The sequence below is a fragment of the Panthera uncia genome (assembly GCF_023721935.1).
Source record: "Panthera uncia isolate 11264 chromosome A3 unlocalized genomic scaffold, Puncia_PCG_1.0 HiC_scaffold_12, whole genome shotgun sequence".
NCBI lineage: Eukaryota > Metazoa > Chordata > Mammalia > Carnivora > Felidae > Panthera > Panthera uncia.
The window spans coordinates 15305516-15323738 of record NW_026057579.1 but is presented as its reverse complement, the minus strand read 5'-3'; the positions used below and the strand labels follow the sequence as shown (position 1 = coordinate 15323738).

The following is an 18223-nucleotide window of genomic DNA, read 5'->3' as shown; positions in this document are numbered from 1 at the left end:
AACAGCCAATTATCTGGGCAGCTTAATTAATCTGTGCACCATGTGCTCTGATCTCCCCGAGATCCTAGAATACAATGAGCCTGAAATATGGGCGCCAGCTAATTTTTCAATGGCCATCAAGGAATTTGGCGTGCATTATTCCTGTGTGTTGCAGCTGCGAGTGATGGGCGCATAAATATTGATTGGGCCAGTCTCTCTGTGGCTGGGGGGAGGTGGTGGGGGGGGTGGTGCGGGTAATGAATGACTGAAGTGTTCTCAGAGGAACAAGAAAAGCTACATAAATCTCCAGTCCCAACCACAGGGAAGAAAATCCTAATTTCTAAACCATAGTGAGACAAGGAAAAGGGACAGTTAGCCTCTTTGGAGAGAGCTTGTCAAGATGGGGCAGTCATACCCGTTCTCTAGATGCTTCCCTCTCTCTCCTGGCCTGGAATGAGATGCAAATTGGGTTTAAACAACCAGGATCATTAGAAAGGAGGCAGCTGGGTGGCTGTTCCCTTCATCTGGGAATTCAAATCCAATGGCAGGAACATGTGAGCATACAGCTCTCCCCTGCATTTCCTTGAAAGATCTCTGTAGTGCTTACAGTTAAGAAGACAAGTGACATGAGGAGAATTTAATTATTTTTTTAAGTGCCTAATCTTGTCTCTGGGAATGGTATGCAGAAGAGACGTTGTACTTGGAAGCGGCGTTGTCCGGGACGCCGTGGGTCAGATGGCTCCTCAATTTCTGCGAGAAGGGCTCACGCTGCTCCCAGGGCATCCTAGCGAGCGGAATGGCCCGGGGTGGCCCAGGGCAAGGCAGTCACTTCCCTCCTTCATTAACAACTGCTTTTCCATCCAAGGCATCAGGGACACAGGCTGCTCGAGACCTTGGCTGGAGCCACAGGGAAGTCCCAGGCCCCTGTCCCCCCATCCCAAGACTTCTTCCAGGGGCTCCTGGCCGAGTGCCCTGGGGCTCTCTGCTCTAGACCCCACCAGCTTTCCAGGAGACGCAAATAAGAGGAGGGAGAATGTGGTGGAGGGAAGAGGGGATGGTGTGAAAGAGAAGCAGGAGGAAAGAGGACCCCCAGCTAACACCACAGAGACCTCTCCCTCTCTCTCCCCTCTCAGCTTCCGAGTGTTCGTTCATTAGGTCCTGTGATGGCAGCAGCTGCTGCCAAATGCAAACACTGCTGCCCCAGAAGGTCACATCAGGCCATTTATTCTGAAATACCAAAATACCGGAGCCAGCAGATTTCAGGAGCTTCTGCAGAATTCCCCAGGGTACCCGAGTACGCGTGTGTGTTCTTCCATATCCCAAAGGGGTTCTTTCTTAATCAGCTCAACATCTGAGGACTCAGAGACTGATTTATTTTTTTGGTTAATCTAGCGTTTCTGGTAAAATAATTAAAAGATAAGTAATAGACACGGAGTATCTGTGGTGTAATTATTTATAGCCACGAGGTCTTACTTTCGGAGTCATTCCCAAATTACCCGAAACGACTGAGACCTGCTGGCGGGGCGAGGGCGAGACAGGCAGGGGGGCCGTAGCCACGCTGCCCCCATTTCACAGCTGGGGAGACTGGGTCCCAGGAGAAAGGACCGGAGTTCCCTCCGGCACGGCCAATGGACGGCCACACACACACAAGAAAAGCCAGAAGGTGAAACCACACGTGATGATGTGACACGAGCTGCCAGGGGAGGGTCGGGCTCTCAGTCTCCTGACTGCAGTGAACAGTGCGAGTCTCTGAGGCTCCTGTGAGTGGGAAGGCTGACCACCCAGGAGCCCTGCAGCCAGCTGCGGCGGGCGGCGGGCACATTCACACTCACGTCCCCCGCAGATGGTGGGTCTCTAATGTTGCTCTCTGGGGTGGCATGTGCAAAAGCCATGGCAGGCTTCGCACACTGCCCCGGACGGAGGAGCAGGGGATCTGTCCCTGCTTTCTAATTCAGACACTCTTTCACAAAGTGCAATGGGGACTTTGAGATGCTCTCTGGAGGAGCGACAGAACTGGACACGTTAGACACTAAACAAGGGCACAGCAACACATATCTTCAAATGCGCCTGACAATGGAGAAGACGGTTTTGGAAATGTGCGGTGGAAGGCTGCAGGAAAGGACGCAGGCAAAGGAGGCAGACGAGCTATCCTGTGAACCAGGCTGAGTGGAAACCCTGGGCCTCAGGCATCAGCCAAGGCAGCCTCATTCTGTCCCTGTTTAGTTTATAAATGACCTCTGATGAGTGGAAATTAACACTTTGAAATGAAGCAAACACACGAGCAACCTTGAAAAAGGGTAGTCTCTAGACAGGCTGAGGGAGGCTTATGACAGGAACATTAATTTCTCTTTCCCTCTTGGTTTTGGCCCTTTGTCTTCCCTGACTTGAGCAGGTATCATTCTATGCCTCCAGGAACATTTGAGACAGGGATTCCTGGTCTTTGTTTCCAAAAGCAGGAGGCCACTTCGGTGAACAAGGGTTTAGTGAGAGAGAGAGCTCCCCACACTGACTCAAAGAGAGTCCCTCAGAATGATCCAATCCATAGGTCCCTAGACAGGGCCTCCCACCTGGCCCTGAAGGGGAGTGCTTTCTTAGCCGGAAAGCAAGCTGGGATGTGGGTACAACCCAGTGTGGGCAGACTCCCACCAGCCTGATGGGCTTCAATTTGGCTGCAGGGGAGAGCTCAGAGTAAAAAAAAAAAAAAAAAAATAGCTTGTTGATATCTACAAAAACAGGCTATTTCTTGAATATCTGAGGTTCCAACCTGCTACTTTCATATTTCTCAGCCTTGTACAGCAGCCGCTGCTGGACCACGAAGCAACACTACCCTCCATCTGCTTTGGGAACCACAGCAGGGGGGGCAAAGAGCCCAGAGCCTGGCACCAGCACACGCAGGAATGAAGGAAACAATGGACGCTCATCTGATGGTGGGCTACTTCTGGTCACGCCAGGGTCAAATTCCTTGGACAGAGTCCAGGATGCATGCTCCAAGTGTCAGCAGATTAACAGGGTCTCTCTCTCTCTCTCTCTCTCTCTCTCTAAAATTCATGATTTTTTTTAATGGGAGAAATGATCTACTAAATGGGGAATAAAATAACAGTGTCATATACTCAAGACATTTGTGGCATGCAAATACTACCAAAAGACAAGGTCTTTTCTAATAGCGTTTGCTATATTTCTAGTAGAGCACAAATACATCTACATGGGCCCGAGGCACTTTATTCAAAGCCTTTACATCTCCAATACCTTCCTCAAAAAGTACCCTCAGGCCTCAAATTCTTTTGCTTTTACTAAGCCCTAAGCCCCTGGACTAAATTTAGTTTCTTGGAAGAGACAAATGTGCTGCCTTTTTTTTTTTTTTAATTCTGTCGGTTATTGTATAATTCTCCAAATGGCAAACAAATGATACAGGAGAGAAGAAATGAAAACATTTTCCAGGTATTTTTACTGGTATAGTATTTATCACTAAAATACAGTTTGACTTAAGACATCAAACTTGTTACACGATTTTCAATTAGGAATTGGAGCTCAGCAGAATTTGGAGGGGGGAGGGACCCAGTAAAAGAATCAAATCAACATTAAGAAGTCAAACTTAAAGAAATCTTTACTTGAGCTATTAATAGAGCCAGCCCTTCTTGGAACTTAAAAAAAATCCAATTAATTTTATTAAACCAGGAGTGCAGCGTGCCTTCTCTACATCAGTTGGATTGTGACAAGGCACAGGTTTTATTTTATTATCAGGTCCACTTTAGAGATCCCATCCCCAGGCCAATGAGGATGCTTTCCAACACTGGGAAAAAAATGTAAGGGCCTGGGAATTACAGCCTGTAGTGGACTCCAGGGAAGGCAACTTGCCGTGGAAAGTCTACGTGGAGGGGTCCCTGGCCCAGAAGCCCCAGCCCCAGTCCTCTCCTCTCCAGTTTCTGGGGTGTGGGGGCCGGGGGCGGGGGGGGCGGGAAGGGGAAGCTCAAGGTTAAAAAAAAAAAAGAGTGCTTGTTGATATTCTGACTTCTTTTTAGAGAAGTCCCCTGACTTCTCTAAATATTTTTTTTTTAATTTTTTTAATGTTTCTTTGTGTTGAGAGAGAGAGAGACGGAGTGGGAGTGTGGGAGAGGCAGAGAGACAGGAAGACACAGAATCCGAAGCAGGCTCCAGGCTCTGAGCTGTCAGCACAGAGCCCGACGCGGGGCTCGAACTCACAAACTGCGAGATCATGACCTGGGCCGAAGTCAGATGCACAAACAACTGAGTCACCCAGGGGCCCTTCTAAATATTTTTAAGTGAAGGGCACCCACTGCTTGTGCTTTGGGAAATAAACTGACCCCCTCTACCAAGATGGGAAGGAGTCCAGGAAGGACAAAAACTTCCCTAAGGCTTCCTTTCAATGTGTCCAAGTCAAGAGCTCTTCAAAGGACCATGAATGAGCATTTCCTAGGAAAAGCTAGGATACAGAACTCACACAAAACTGAGTTTTTTTGCCTACAATAGACAAACATCCCAACCAAATTCCTACTATTGAGGAAATAATCTCTGCCTTGGAAAGGATGCTGCAATCATTGGCTGCAACCGGACCCTCCCCACCAGGGGGAGCTCTGTCCAGCCAAAGGAGCCTCCTCAGCCCCAGGTGGCCTCCTCCAAGAGCAGATCAGGATTCCCCCCTGAGGAGGTTCCCCCACAAATTATACCAACACCTTCCCCCCTCCCTGGAGCTCTTCAAAGGCAAGTGTCTAGGCACAAACCATGGAAATGCTGGAAAGGAGGTTGGGAAGCACATGCTGTGAACACCCCTAGCCTCACCCCATTACCCACAAGTGCAGATCCAGGCAGTCCACACAGCAGAGCGGCATGGAAGAAGCCTGTGGGTGGGCGGTGCCGAAAACGATCCCATTCCATTCTTACCCCGGATGCTGCCACTTAATAATAGCCTTGTTATCGTGGGCCAACTGTATAACTTCATTATTCAGGCTTATCTGCATAAACGTATTATCTGCCTTATGTGGTTGTTGTGGAGATTAAATGAAGGAATACGTGTGAAATAGAGCTTTTGAATTTGTAAGGCACCACACAAATGCTAGCTTTTGTTACTTCGCCTGAGTGCACATGCTCACACGAGCTTGGTCCTTGAGGAACTCAAGAAGAATGAAATCATTCGGCCATGTTTGCATGGGGCCAAACTACAAAAAAATCAACACACTTAATATTCTTCATCTAGCTCCAAATATCATACCCATCAATAGGCTGCTTCAGACTCACACGGAACACTTGTATAGACAGTGATTCTGGGACCTTCTCCCAAACCCACAGAATCATAGTCTCTGCAATAAGCCACAAAACTTGTATGTTAAACACTCTCCAGAGGATTCTGCCATGCCGTCAGGTTTGGGAACCAACCGCACGCCTTTGTACAGGATGTGCAAATTTCCTAAACAGGTCAGTCATGGCAATAACATTGTTCTGGCGCTCAGAAGGACTCTGTCTCTCCGTCTCTTTCCTCGGATACACATATCCTAAGATACGGAGGGGTGTTCATCTACCAGACACAAATACACTCACGAAGAGACACAACACATATACGTGGGCACACGAGGTCACACATACAGGCAAAAAACAGAAAGGAGAAATATACTAAGAAGGGCGCCTAATAATAAAAGGTATCGAGATTTTAAAAGTCTATACAATTTGTGCTTCTCAAGGACACAGAACATGGGAGGAAGAAGAAGTAAGATATTAAGACCAAAAGCAAATGGCCAAAACTAGAAGCCCACCTCTTCCATGACTGCACACCACTATGTGCACCAGAATTCCAATATTAGACCACTCCCCCCACCCCACCCACTACTCACTTGTTTGTAATTCTGCCTCAACCAGGAACTTGTGAGAGCCTCCCTACCTCCCTGCAAAGGGCAGGGACATAGTATCTTCATCGCAGCAGCCTCCAAACCCAGCACAGGGCCTAGCATCTAGCTGGATTCAGCAAATGTGTGTCCAGCACATGCCAGGGCGAGAAGAGGCAGGTAAAGACGAAAGACAAAGTGCACAAAGAGGGATACGGATCTCTTGTCCCAGCTCCCTGGTGTAAACTAAGAATAAGTAAGCTTAAGGTAATGAGGTTCAATGCAAAACAGAGAGAGTTCACGTCCCTGCAGGCATCATTAACTGCATCACAAGGAGCAGAACCACCCTGGGGGAAAAAGAAGAAAAGCTCTCCAGATCTACAGGCAGGTCTGAGGTGAGAAAATTGATCCAAAGGCTTTTTGAAGTCACCAGTCTGATCTCTCACTCCCCTGCTTACTACCCCTTCAAGGGCCCCTAGCACCCCCAAGGTCCTACCCAATCCTACCCTTTCACACTTGCCTGCCCTTACTCCTGCCGTCAGCCACGTGGTTTACACTCAAATTATGCCAAATTCACACAACCCGCTGTGTCATTCCTCTGAGCCTGTTTGGTACAGTTAACCTCTACCTTGAATGCCCTCCCTACCTCCTGGCAAACCTACTGTTCATCCTTCTCAACTCAGTTCTGTCACATCCTCCTCCCCCAGGAAGTCCCCAGGCTCCCATGACACCCAGTACACTGAGCCCTGTTGGCGCTCAGCACTCTGTATGATCCTGGCACAGTCCTGAGCAAAGCCCCTACCCCTAGAAGGTGAGATCTACATATTTGTACCCATAACACCTAGCACACTGCCTGGCGCACAGCAGACCGTCAATAAACGTTTGTGGGACTCAACTCGGCATTAGCAAGATTCCAAAACACAAGTGCCAGAAGACTTAGTTAAAAAGGGATCTGAAAGACACCTTGATTTAGTGGAAAGGTTCTGAATATCAGCGGTCTGAGTTCAAGTCAGAACGACCTAAGGCAAGGCACAAAGACTGAACCTGTTTCTTAATCTATGAAATGAGGATACCACCCAACTTACACAATTACTTATGAAGAAGCACCTATTGTTTACCTGGCACAAACTGGGCCTCTGTATGGACTTACTGGGGAGACCCCCTTCTCTCCCCCTCCCCCCCCCCCCCCCTTTTTTAGCCTCCAGCTTCAGACCATACCCTCTTCCAAGGGCTTTTTCCAAGTCCCTGGAGGACTGCTCTGGACCCAGTTAGTAAATGTTGTCTGCCTGGTCAGGAACCCCCAGAGGCCTCCTTCTGTGTCCCACGACCAGGTCTGAGGAAGAGGAGACTCAGGAATGGGGACTCTGAATTAAAGGTAAATGTGTGAATGTAAATTAAAGGGAGAACCTTCTGGCTGGGCTTGGAGGAACCCACGGGGCAGGAGTTGGAAAAGCCACTTGGATTCTCATTTCCCCAACTCCCCACCAACATCAAGGCGTCTGGTTTTACAGGCTCCTCAGTGGTGTTCAGGGCACATTCAACTTCCCACGCAGCTAAAGAGATCGGGGACAATTAGAAAGCAGGGGTGGCGACAGGCCGGCGGGCCCGGGCAGCCAGCGTGCGGGAGGCTGCACGGCGCTCGCCCGCGATGCACACGCGCGCGCGGCGCACCCCGGGCCTCCGGCCTCCCCTGGTCGGGCCTGGCAGCTGCGGGAAGGAAGGAGGTCAGCGCCGCGGCCAGACTCCTCGCGGGCGCCAGCACCGGCCCGCCCTGCCACCCGACCCCACCGCCCGCGACTCTCCCGCGGCGGCCACGGACCGCCACCCCTGGGCGGCTCGTCTGCAGCGTCCCCTCCGCCCCGGGACCCCAGCGCGCTGCCCAAGTTCAGCTCCCCACTCTGCCCGCGAGCGCGCTCCCGCCACCCACACCCACTCCCACTGCCACACTTCACGGGTCGGGAGATGCCTCGAGCCTTCCTAAATCCAGAAACATCACCCTGTGGCCGCATCCGGCGCCCCGTTACCTGCTCGCGGCACCCAGACTCCCGCCCTGGCTTCCCGGGAGCCCGCAAACCCGGCGCGCGGGCTGCGCGCACTCCTGCAAATCAGTGCCCCGCGCCCACCACGCCGCCCAAGCCCGTACCTTGGGGGTCTGCACTTCAGGTCCCGGCGGCAGCTCGAACTTCTTCTTGGTTACCCAGAAGAACAGCAGCACGGTGATCCAGAGCACCCCGAAGATCGGCAGAGCCAAGCGGCGATTCAGGCGCCGCATGGTCCCGTTTGCCTCGTCTTCTCCGCGGCGCTACGCCCCTGGGGCACCCCCTGGCGGTCAGGGTCGGCGGGGCAGGAGTCCTGGAGAGCGCCGACCTCCGGATCAGGGTGCTGGGGCGGCAGGAAGCTGCTGGGTGCTCCGCCCGCTTCGGAGAGAAGCGAGCAGGGGCGGGGGGCGCGGGGCGCAAAGGGGCCGGGAAGGACCGAAGGGCAGCCAACCTGGGCACACGTTCCCGCCGGAGAAGCGCAGTGGCAGCTGAGATGCTCCCTGCGCCGCCGCCGCCGCCGCCTCGCCCGCCGCCGCCGCCGCGAGGGAAACGGACTCGAGCTGCGGGGAGGGAGGAATCTGAGGCTGTGCCCGGCACCCCGGGAAGAACAAGAGGGAGGAGGGAGGGGAGGGAGCGAAGCGAGAGCGTGGGCCCGACAGACCGACTCCGAGGGAGCCCGGGCGGGAGCGAGCGGGGCTCTGCGAGGGGGGCGCTACCGCCGCCCGCCGACTGAGGCGCATGGTGCGGCTCCGGGGCCGCCGGCGCAGCCGAGCCCTGGCCGCGGCTCCGGGGCCGTCCGGGGCTGGGCCGGGGCGGAGCAGGAACGGTACCCCCGCAGGCCCGCCACCCCAGCCGCAAGGTGGGACCTAAGGGCCAAGCCCGGGCCGGGTTGAGCTGTGTCTGGGAGGACTTTCCCGCTCGGCGCGGGGGCTGCACGTGGCGCTCACGCCCGGAGCCGGTCCCCAGTGCACCCGCCTTCCGGGAGCCGGCGCCGGGACCGGGGGACGCGGGCGCTGGCGGGGCTGCCGCCTGGACCGCGGTTCACTCTCCTGGCCTTTCAGGGCCAAGGCCGAGTTCAGCCAACTCCCCCGGGGTGTTTCTATGCCTGCCTGCAGGTGCCTGGCAACTTTTTCTGCTTAATGGAACGCTGAGCTGGTCTAAATTTAACTTTAAAGAAATCTTTTTAAAAATTAAGGCGCAATTATCTCCCTTAAGGGTTTTCTCTCCCTGTAAGCATCAGGGCTCTGCGCTTGCGAGCGGGGGGGGGGGGGGGGGGTGTTCCAAATTTGCGCCAACCACATGAGGTACTTGGGAATGACCCTGGGAAAGCCCCCTTTCCCAAATGCCCTTGGAAAAAATGCATTCTTCTCCTTTTTGCAGATGAAAACTACTTGGGTCTAGAAGCAGCGCAAATAACGGATTGGATTCGCACGCAGGCCTCAGTTAGACTAGAATAATGGTGCTGTCAGGGGAGGAGGCGTTCCTGGCCTGGGTCAGCCATACTGGCCATGGGAATACTGGGCAAGTCCTTCAGCTTTCCCCAGCCCTAGATTCCTCATCTGCCAAATGGGGGTGGTAATACCTCCTTGGACAAGTGAGTGAATGATTGTGAAAGCTGAATGCAGGGTGCTGGTGTTATTCGAATCATTTGACCCTTCGAAGAGGGGTGTTAAAAACTCTGTCCTGCCTGGGGAACAGTGGCTGCAGGAACTGTGCCATTTGAATGTATGCGGTCTTATTTGGAGGGGTGCTTATCTCATTAAGTTGCTCGGGGAGGTAAGGATGAGGTACCTACCACCGTAGAGCCACCGTCCTCTTGCCTGTCCCCACAGAGCTCAGTATAGGGGATACCCCATACCCTATCTGAGGCGAGCAGGGCTGTGGAATTCATTCTCTAGTAAAATGGAGCCCCCAAGAAGTGGAGTCACATATGGAGTAATCTGCTGAAAGCCCCCTATACTTGGTGCCTTGTCATTCAGCCACAGGGCAGTCCTGCCTCACAGCCCCAAAGAGTTCTTGGCCAGGCTGTAGGTAACAAGGTTTCGGTTGGGAGCAGAGGTGGAAATCAAACGGCCCAGAACAGCTGAGCTCTCTTGGCAGCCCATCTTAAGATTCAGCTGAGCTCTCAGACCGTCACACAGAACCCTGGGGGTAGGGGACTGGTGGTCCAGAATCTGCCTTTATTAGAACTCTATACGCTGAAAGGTTGGGGTAGGCTCCCCAGCCACCACTTTGGCGGGGCGAAAATCCAGGTAGATCACTGTAATGGGAGGGATGAGGGGAGCAAAAAGGGAACCCATCCGTGCAGCATCGTGAGCACCCTGGGTCTCTGCCAGGGGCCTCACCATGGACCTGCAGCCTTGGGCTGGCGCCCTGTTCTGCGGCAGGCTCTGCAGGGGACCCCCAGGCAAGCCGCTGAGATGCTGTCGGCTCCAGGCAGGAGCTGCAACACCGTAGTCCATTGCTCAGCGCTTTGTGATGCGGCTTCCGAGTAACAGATGGCAGACGGTTACACAATCGCCAGGCTTTAGACATGGTGCTGCACCACACTGCCTGCCGCCGAGGGGCTGAGGGGCTTCGTTCTGTTTGGCATCTGGGGAAACCGAGGCCCTGGGTTTCCCATGGCAGCTCCATGCAGAGCCTGCAAGGGAGAGCAGGGATTGCCTTCCAAGGATTGCCTTCCAAGGGATTGCCTGCTTCTTGAATCGTTATTTTGCCCTCTACTCAAGTGGAGAAGATCCCCTGGTCCTCTGGAAGCTGTCAAGGGAATCCAGTTTTGCCAAGTGTCGTTACCTGATCCAGCCCAAAGGTATAGTAGTCTGGGTTGTCACATCAGTAACGGTCATCAGGATTGAAATGCACTTCAGTTGGGACTTCAAGCGTCTGGAAACCAAGTGGGTCCCCAGGCAGGACCCAGCCCTGTAGGTCTCTCCCAGGACCCGGCATGGGCCCCCTCACCCCCACCCCCACCCCGTGTGCTCTGGTGGATATTTAAAACTTTAATAACCAGCTTAAGTAATGCAGAGCACAGTTGATCCCAGTGGGGGATTAGCTATCACTGGCGATTAATCCAAGTTACTTTTTTCTCATCACAGCTTATATGGGGAGGAAAAGCTCCTAGCAAAAGATTTAACATGGCAGGAAATAAGATAAATTAAATAAGAACTCTCGTTAGGAATAAGGAATTAGGACTCTCCTGGTGCCCTAAAATGGATCTACCTCCCTGGTCTTGATATTCCCGAACAAGTTCCTCAGTTCTCTGGGTGGGTCTCCGTTTCCCCATCTGTAATGCCACGCCCTCTCAGAGGCCCTTCGAGCTCACACACACAAAGCCCTGACCTTCCTTGTCCCCGGCGTAGGACTCTTCCCGCCACTCCTATTGTTGGCAAGTTCTGTGCGAGCTGTTCTCTCCTCACAGCCGAAGACATTAGAGAGGAAATTGGGTATTGGAGCAGATGTGAGTCATTCGTGTTCATATAAAAACTATGGAATAAAACCCATTATGGCCCCGGAAAGCTGTGTAAAGCAGCATATGGAGCAAATGTGAGCTGGAAACAGGAGGAAGCTATGGAGTCCAAGGCACATGCTCTCCAACGGCCTTTGCTTTGGGTTTTCACCCTTGGCTTCCAGCTTCCTTGCGCTGTCCTCCTGTCACTGTCCGCGAGCTCTCTGCAGCCTTTTGCTGCTCTCGGATCCGAGTCCCTGTATCCGTCCTCTCTGCCCACTGCGTGACTTAAGTGACAGCGCGTGTGTGCCTGCGGTCTTCTATCTGCATGCTCATTAGACCTGTCACCCCCAGCGAGACGCCCTGTGTGCCGACCTAATGAGATTTTACCCACAGGGGCCCGGACAGCTTGCTGTGGAGGGCTTTACCCCTTCTGGGCCATAGGGAGGGCTAAGCGGTAGCCGGGCAGATCGTAGCACAGCGGAGAGACGAGACATGCACACGGCCCAGCACTGGCAGGGGGCCCTGGCAGCAGAAGGAGCAACGGAGAATTCAAAGATGTCTTGTCTTTATTCCACAGTCGTACAGACCCAGGTCTTCGGGCCGACCCCTGCCGTCTGCTCTGTTCAAGTTCTCCAACTGTAAATAATACATCAGCCCTCTTCCTCGGTGCTCCTCTCCCTTTCCCCTGCCACAGTGGCTTCTGTTACAACCACATGTCCCAAGTCTCCTGCAAGGTCTTTTGATAAAGTGAGTGATGGAATAGTTTAGGCTGCGTGGTAAATGCGAATGAGCTCTTACCAACCTCCTTACCTCCTCTGTCTGCCACACTGGTGTATCGTCAGAAGAATAAGGCCAACTGGTTTTTCCTCTCATCTTTGGTGAGTAGATGGGTGGCTTTATCTCAGGGATCTGAGAGTCACCGTTCTGGACTGCTCTCTATCCATTAAGCAACTCCTTTCACTATCCCACTACCCCCCTCCTCCCCCACCTCTTGTTTTCCCTCGGTACCCCTCTATAATTTGCTTCCTAGAAAGGGATTTATAGCTTTGCATTTCAAAAGCCTGCTTCTCCCTTCATTACTTGTGCCCCCCAACTTTCTCTGCTCCTCACCCAAATAGCAAGTGGAAAACTTACTATGGCTGCCATGGTGTCTTTGTGGGTTGTAGAGAGTGATTTGATCTTGTGTGTTAATGTCCTGCAGCGACCTGAGCCATGAACCATCCACCCCCACCAGAAAATGCAGAGTTCTAGTTGCATGAAGGGGTGACCCAATTAACTTAAAGAAAAGTAGAGGAAGATTATTTAATAAACAGAATTACCTAGGAGCGTCTCTGAAAGAGGAGAGCACACACAGAAGAAACCGAGGGACCCAAAGACAGGTGTCATTTGCTCCCCAGGTCCCAAATTTCCAATAGCCAGGTCTGACAGCCACCTGCATGATCTCCGACCATCAAACAGTCCTTGGTAGACTCAAGCTTAGAGGCATCAGTGCAGGTAGAAGGGAGCAGGAGAGCTGGGAACCCAGAAGGAATACAACTGTGGTGGGTGCTTTCTCATCCGGCAGGAACATCAGCAGTGAGAGGAACCGACTATGCCCAGGGGTGGAAATAGGACAACTCTCCTTCCCAGGACACCTTCCAGGGGCCATTGGCAGATTCTGTCATCAAGTCATTCGTGGATGTTGCATACTGAACGGGGAGCCACGTGCCCGGTTTGCTTGAGAAAGTCGGTTTATTCCTATTTTCCTGGCATGATTATGAATAGTGCCCTCTTCAACTTTTAAGAAATTACTATATTAGACAATAAACTAGATGGCCACTGTAATGGACAGGACGACTTCCAATGATGTTGCTAAACACAACATTGACTTTCTTAAGTGACTAAAAATGCGGGTCTTTGATGTTAAAATTTCTTGTGTGTTTGTGTGTGTGTGTGTGTGTGTGTGTGCGTGCACACGCGCACTGGGCTCAGGATAAACTAAGTGTTCATATGGGGTGCTTTTCTGAGTGACATTTAAGATATTTATTCAAAGATGAGACAGTATAGACAAATCGAGCCAGCTTTAAATAGGAAATTATTATATTGCCCACACCAGTCAGTGTCTGACCCCACTTACCAGCTGAAGGCATTTTACCCACCTAGCAGCTCACACATCCCGGAAAGCAGTGGATTCCTGGCACAGATGTCCCTTCAAAGGGCAGGGGCTCTTGACATCAGACTCTATCCCTCCAACCATCTCGTCCTTTCGCCCACGTACCTGCACAGGCCATGAAAGAAACATGAATAGATAGGGTCAGGGAAACAACAGCACAAGCACAGTGGTCACGATGGAACTGACATTCAACCTTCGTTCTGAGGTCGCAGTGCTGGGGGTGCAGGCAAGACTCACAAGGAGCCAACTGATCATTGCCGGTGTAAAGGGGTGCCAGAGTTTCCCAACTTCTCAACAGAAACAGAAGTCCAGACTACCATGTGAAACCTCCTGGATTTTAACTATTAACTGATTTAATTCCCATCCTTCAAAAAAAGAGAAAGTTCAGGTGGGCGATAAACTAAACAGGTCTGCCGTCTGGATCCAGCCTGCTGCCTGCCAGTTTACAACCCATACTTGAGCCATAAATGTCTTACTAAGCGCTGATATGTCCTGTGTACCATCATTCTATTAACTTGAACAGATATACCCAGACAAGGCAAAGGGGAAATAATGAATTGGACTATGTTAGGGTCAGAAGGGGCCTTGGAGAACATCTAGTTCAACGCTCCTTACTTTGTAATTAAGGAAAGTGGAGCCCAGAGAAGCTACATGATCTACTTACAGCAAGAAAATAAGTTCATTACTAAAGCTTGGGTTATCGTGTATCTATCCAGAGACACCCGTTGTCCAAGTGATGTCCCTCAAGTGAAACGGAGCTGTGACACTGGGTGGGGTGGGGGAGCAACTAGGCCCAGAGGTTTCCAGGTAATCGGCAAAGCAATAAAAAAAATACATGGTGATTATAGATTCTGGGCAATTGGCTGTAAGGAATACAAATAAATATAAGGCCTGTTTCCGGTTCTTCAAGAAAGTGTAAGCTGGTCATTAGGACGCAGGCTTTAGTGTTCAAAGATCTGGTTCCTCCTCTCTGTTGAGTTTCCATGGAGTAATAATACGAGTCCCAGGTAGAGGCACTTCAGTCAACCTAAGAAATAGCTACAGTGCAACAGGAAAATTATTTTTGTAGCCATACTCTGCAACTCTCTTCAGTTCCTCTTTCTAAGTGCTGTACAAATATTAATTAAACATAGATTATTTGAAAAGTGCTTTTAGCATTTGAACTCGACTGGGCTGCATCAGAAGATGATATTAATATCATCCCCTGTTGGCAAAATGCTATTTTTTAAAATAAAAACTCCTTCCCTTTTGCAGTTTCCCTCCACATAGACAATTTATTTTGCCCATCATCCGGCTATTTCACCTTTTGTGTCATCATTTTCATGAGACAAGTGAAAATAATATTTCTCTTGTGCTGCAAAGAGCCAAATACCTTTCTCTAGCTTGATCCGAGGGAGGCGGGTTTGCACGGTAATGGAAAGAAGCCTGATGTACAGTCCAAGCACAAATCCCCGGGGAAAAATAATGCATCTCCTTGAAAAAAAAAAAATAGCTTCTACTTATGAGGAAGGAGATTTTCAATTTATAAAGGTTTCCTATTTCCGTCAATTGCCGGGATAACTGCGTTCCAGAAAGGTTAGGCTCCTCGTCTGTCCGTAAGGCAGACCTGCCTCTTGGATCTGGAATGTAGATTCTAAACTGATGAGTGGTGCTGAACATTTCCTTTCCATCCCTGCACCACCATCCCCGGGGATTTGGAGGTGCTGAGGACCCAAGGGTTAAAATCCATTACCCTGAGGGGTAGCAAAGTTCCTTTCAGTGATTTCTTCCCCCATCACGGCTCTCAGGCCTGACTTCCAAATTGATTTCCTTAATAACTATTAAAGATCTTTTTAATTAAACCAGGCATCCTCTTCCTTGGCAAACTTTTCTTGATGACATCTCTGGTTAATTAAAGGTTTAAGCTGCAAAGACGTAAGAACAAGGAAGCTGCTTTATGGAGTTTCTGCTGCAGAAGCCTGGGTTCGGCTGTTCCCCCATCTTCCTTTACTGCGGCCCAGAAAATGTTCATGATAAAGACGGTTGGCTGAGGGGGGAGTGGTTAATCATTCTGTTTCCCGAGGTTCAATTTCTCCTTTCAGGCTTGCTGGGTAACTCTTTATCAGGTACTTTTCATTAAAAGCATCACTCATTTTCATTATAATTCACTGATGCTGGCAAAACATTTTTACCTTTTCATCCAAAATTCCTGAGGCAGTTGATACACTTGATAATCCGAGAACAACAAATAAAGGCCTCTTTTCACCCATCCGTAAAATGCAGCCACCTCTACAACTGGATGGAGCAGGTTCTCAGAAGACAGAATTGGGGGTGGGGGTGGGTGGGAATAGTATATGTATATGCAATAATAAATTGTTCTGATCCACTTACCTTCTTTATCCTGGTTCTTTTTTTTTTTTTTTTTCCATTTCTTCCACCAAAACCTTCATTTAAAGATGGTGGGTGGGTGGCACCTGGGTGGTTCAGTAGGTTAAGTGTCCAACTCTGGCTCAGGTCATGATCTTGCAGTTGGTGAGTCAGAGCCCCATGTGGGGCTCTGTGCTGACAGTTCAGAGCCCGGAACCTGCTTCAGATTCTGTCTCCCTCTCTTTCTGCCCCTCCCCTGCTCACGCTCTGTCTCTTACAAATAAATAAACATTGAAAAAAAAAATTTAAGTGGTAGGATAGGGTAAGGTGTGCAGGATGTCATTAAGGAACAGAACTTTTCTTCGTGCAAAGTTCAACAGCTCATAAGGTGGAAATCAAATCAGTGACCTTGGCTTTGTGGTCATCATGGTCTAAACTATGGGTCTCAAACCTAGATATACATTAAAATTACCTCTGATTGCTATTAAATCAGATAATTGTGTCTTACCCTAAGCATGCTGAAATTCTATGGGCAATGTTTCTAGGCACCCGAGTCCAGAAACTACTGGTCTAGTCAATATATTCCAGTGGAGTTTGTTACGTTTCTAGGCCTGCCTTGAAATGAGAAAAATGGCCTATTATATCAATATTTTGGCTTTGTCGATGACTCAGTCACAACAAAGCAAAAGGAAATAGAACCTTGAGTACTGCTGACAAACAGTGGCTCTAAGTCTGATGAGATACCAAGGAGGGAATTCAAAAGCCGTGCCCACTCACAGACTGTCATTGGTCAGTACAGTTCCATAATGGTTCTCAAACCATTAGAGAGAATTAGAATTCACCTGCAGAATTTGTTTTACTGGTCATTCTGTTATAAACATTCTCAAACACACAGAAAGATAGACTATAGTTGACTCACCTGCCACATATAATATACCTACCACCTGGATTCAAAAGTTGTTAACATTTTTCCATATATGTGTGGGCACACACACGCATGCATCCACAATTGCCAAACCATTGAAAAATAAATCACAGACATCATGATACATAACACCTAAACAGTAACCTTAAATAAACCAGAAATACTTCAGCACACATATTTTTCTAAAATTAATGACCTCCTGGGGCATAACCACAAAACCATTATCACACCTAACTGAATTAAAAATAATTTCCTAGGGGCACCTGGGTGGCTCAGTCAGATGAGCATCCGACTTCAGCTCAAGTCATGATCCCATGGTTCGTGGGTTCAAGCCCCACGTGGGGCTCTGTGCTGACAGCTCGGAGCCTGGAGCCTGCTTCAGATTCTGTGTCTCCCTCTCTCTCTGCCCCTCCCCTGCTCACACTCTGTCTCTCTCTCTGTCTCAAAAATAAATAAACATTTTTTAAAAATTAAAAAAAATAATTTCCTAAGATCATAGAACACTCAGTCCCTAACCAAGTCACTAGATACACCAAAACAGAAGAGCAAAGCTTCCTGTCCAAGTTCCCAAAAATGTTTCTTCAGGTAGGTGATGATCATGCTCTGGGACACGCTGCTGTCGGTGACTAATTAGGAATGCTTGTCTTTCTAATAACTGAACTGCAGTTCACTTTCTGTACCTTGGCGATTTGTACGTCACTGAACAGTCATTATTTCATGTGCTGCAGTCTGCAATGCTGCTCTAAGCTGGATGGAAGCGATGGAGCTCCTGGGGCGAGGACTCGTCGTGACGGGCCAGGTCCTGTTGGTAGATCACAGTGGCAGCTTGGATCCCAACTCCAGTGTGATGGACTGAGTGCCGAGCAGAGGGTCTGACTGAGACCGGGAGTCCTGGTGCTCACTCTGTTTCTCACTCTGCCTATGGGACCTCGGGCATTGGACCCCGCCTCTCCGGTGTCTTCACCTGTAAAGGGAAGAACTAAACAGATGGTCTCAATGATTCTTCCGGCTTCCATCTTTCTTCAATCCAATGCATTTCTGAGTCTTCTTTTAAAACCCTTGATGCATCTCCATTTAGTTCCACAGAAAATTTATACAGGGGTTTATTGAGTCCTCAGGAAACACCTACTAATAGAATATTGTGGAGAAAGAGATTGATTTGATGAAAATCTTCCCACTTGCTGTGGCCAAATATAGCCAGCTCCCTTAAATTCAAGGAGGGTGTGAGCCATTATTGAGAAACTCCTTCAGCAAGGTAGAGGGCACAAGGTGTGCCTGAGAAAGATTCTCTTTCTTCTGCCCAAGCTGGGAAGGTGAAGGCAGCCCCCTGGAGTACCAGCCTACAGGCCAGGATGCCCAGCATGTGCATCTGATGCTGGCTGCCCTAAGGTCACAGGTGTCAGAGAAAAGGGCACATCTCTGTGGAGGTACAGGTGTCCAAGCCCCCCCTTCCCCGCTCCGTTCAAAGAAAACTACAAAAATCTAAGAGTGCTGACAAAG

General features: G+C 50.1%; 1 protein-coding gene across 2 annotated transcripts in view; it reads right to left on the bottom strand.

The window, feature by feature from the left end:
* GALNT14 (polypeptide N-acetylgalactosaminyltransferase 14) overlaps positions 1-8361 on the bottom strand; it is a 205173-nt gene extending 196812 nt beyond the window's left edge. The window contains exon 1 of one of the 2 annotated variants that reach the window (XM_049652350.1): positions 7957-8361. In XM_049652350.1, the coding sequence (XP_049508307.1) occupies positions 7957-8085 (129 nt within the window). In that variant the 5' untranslated portion in view covers positions 8086-8361. The remainder of the gene's footprint in view (positions 1-7956) is intronic. The other variant, XM_049652348.1, reaches the window with a different exon arrangement.
* Between the last annotated feature and the right edge of the window lie 9862 nt (positions 8362-18223).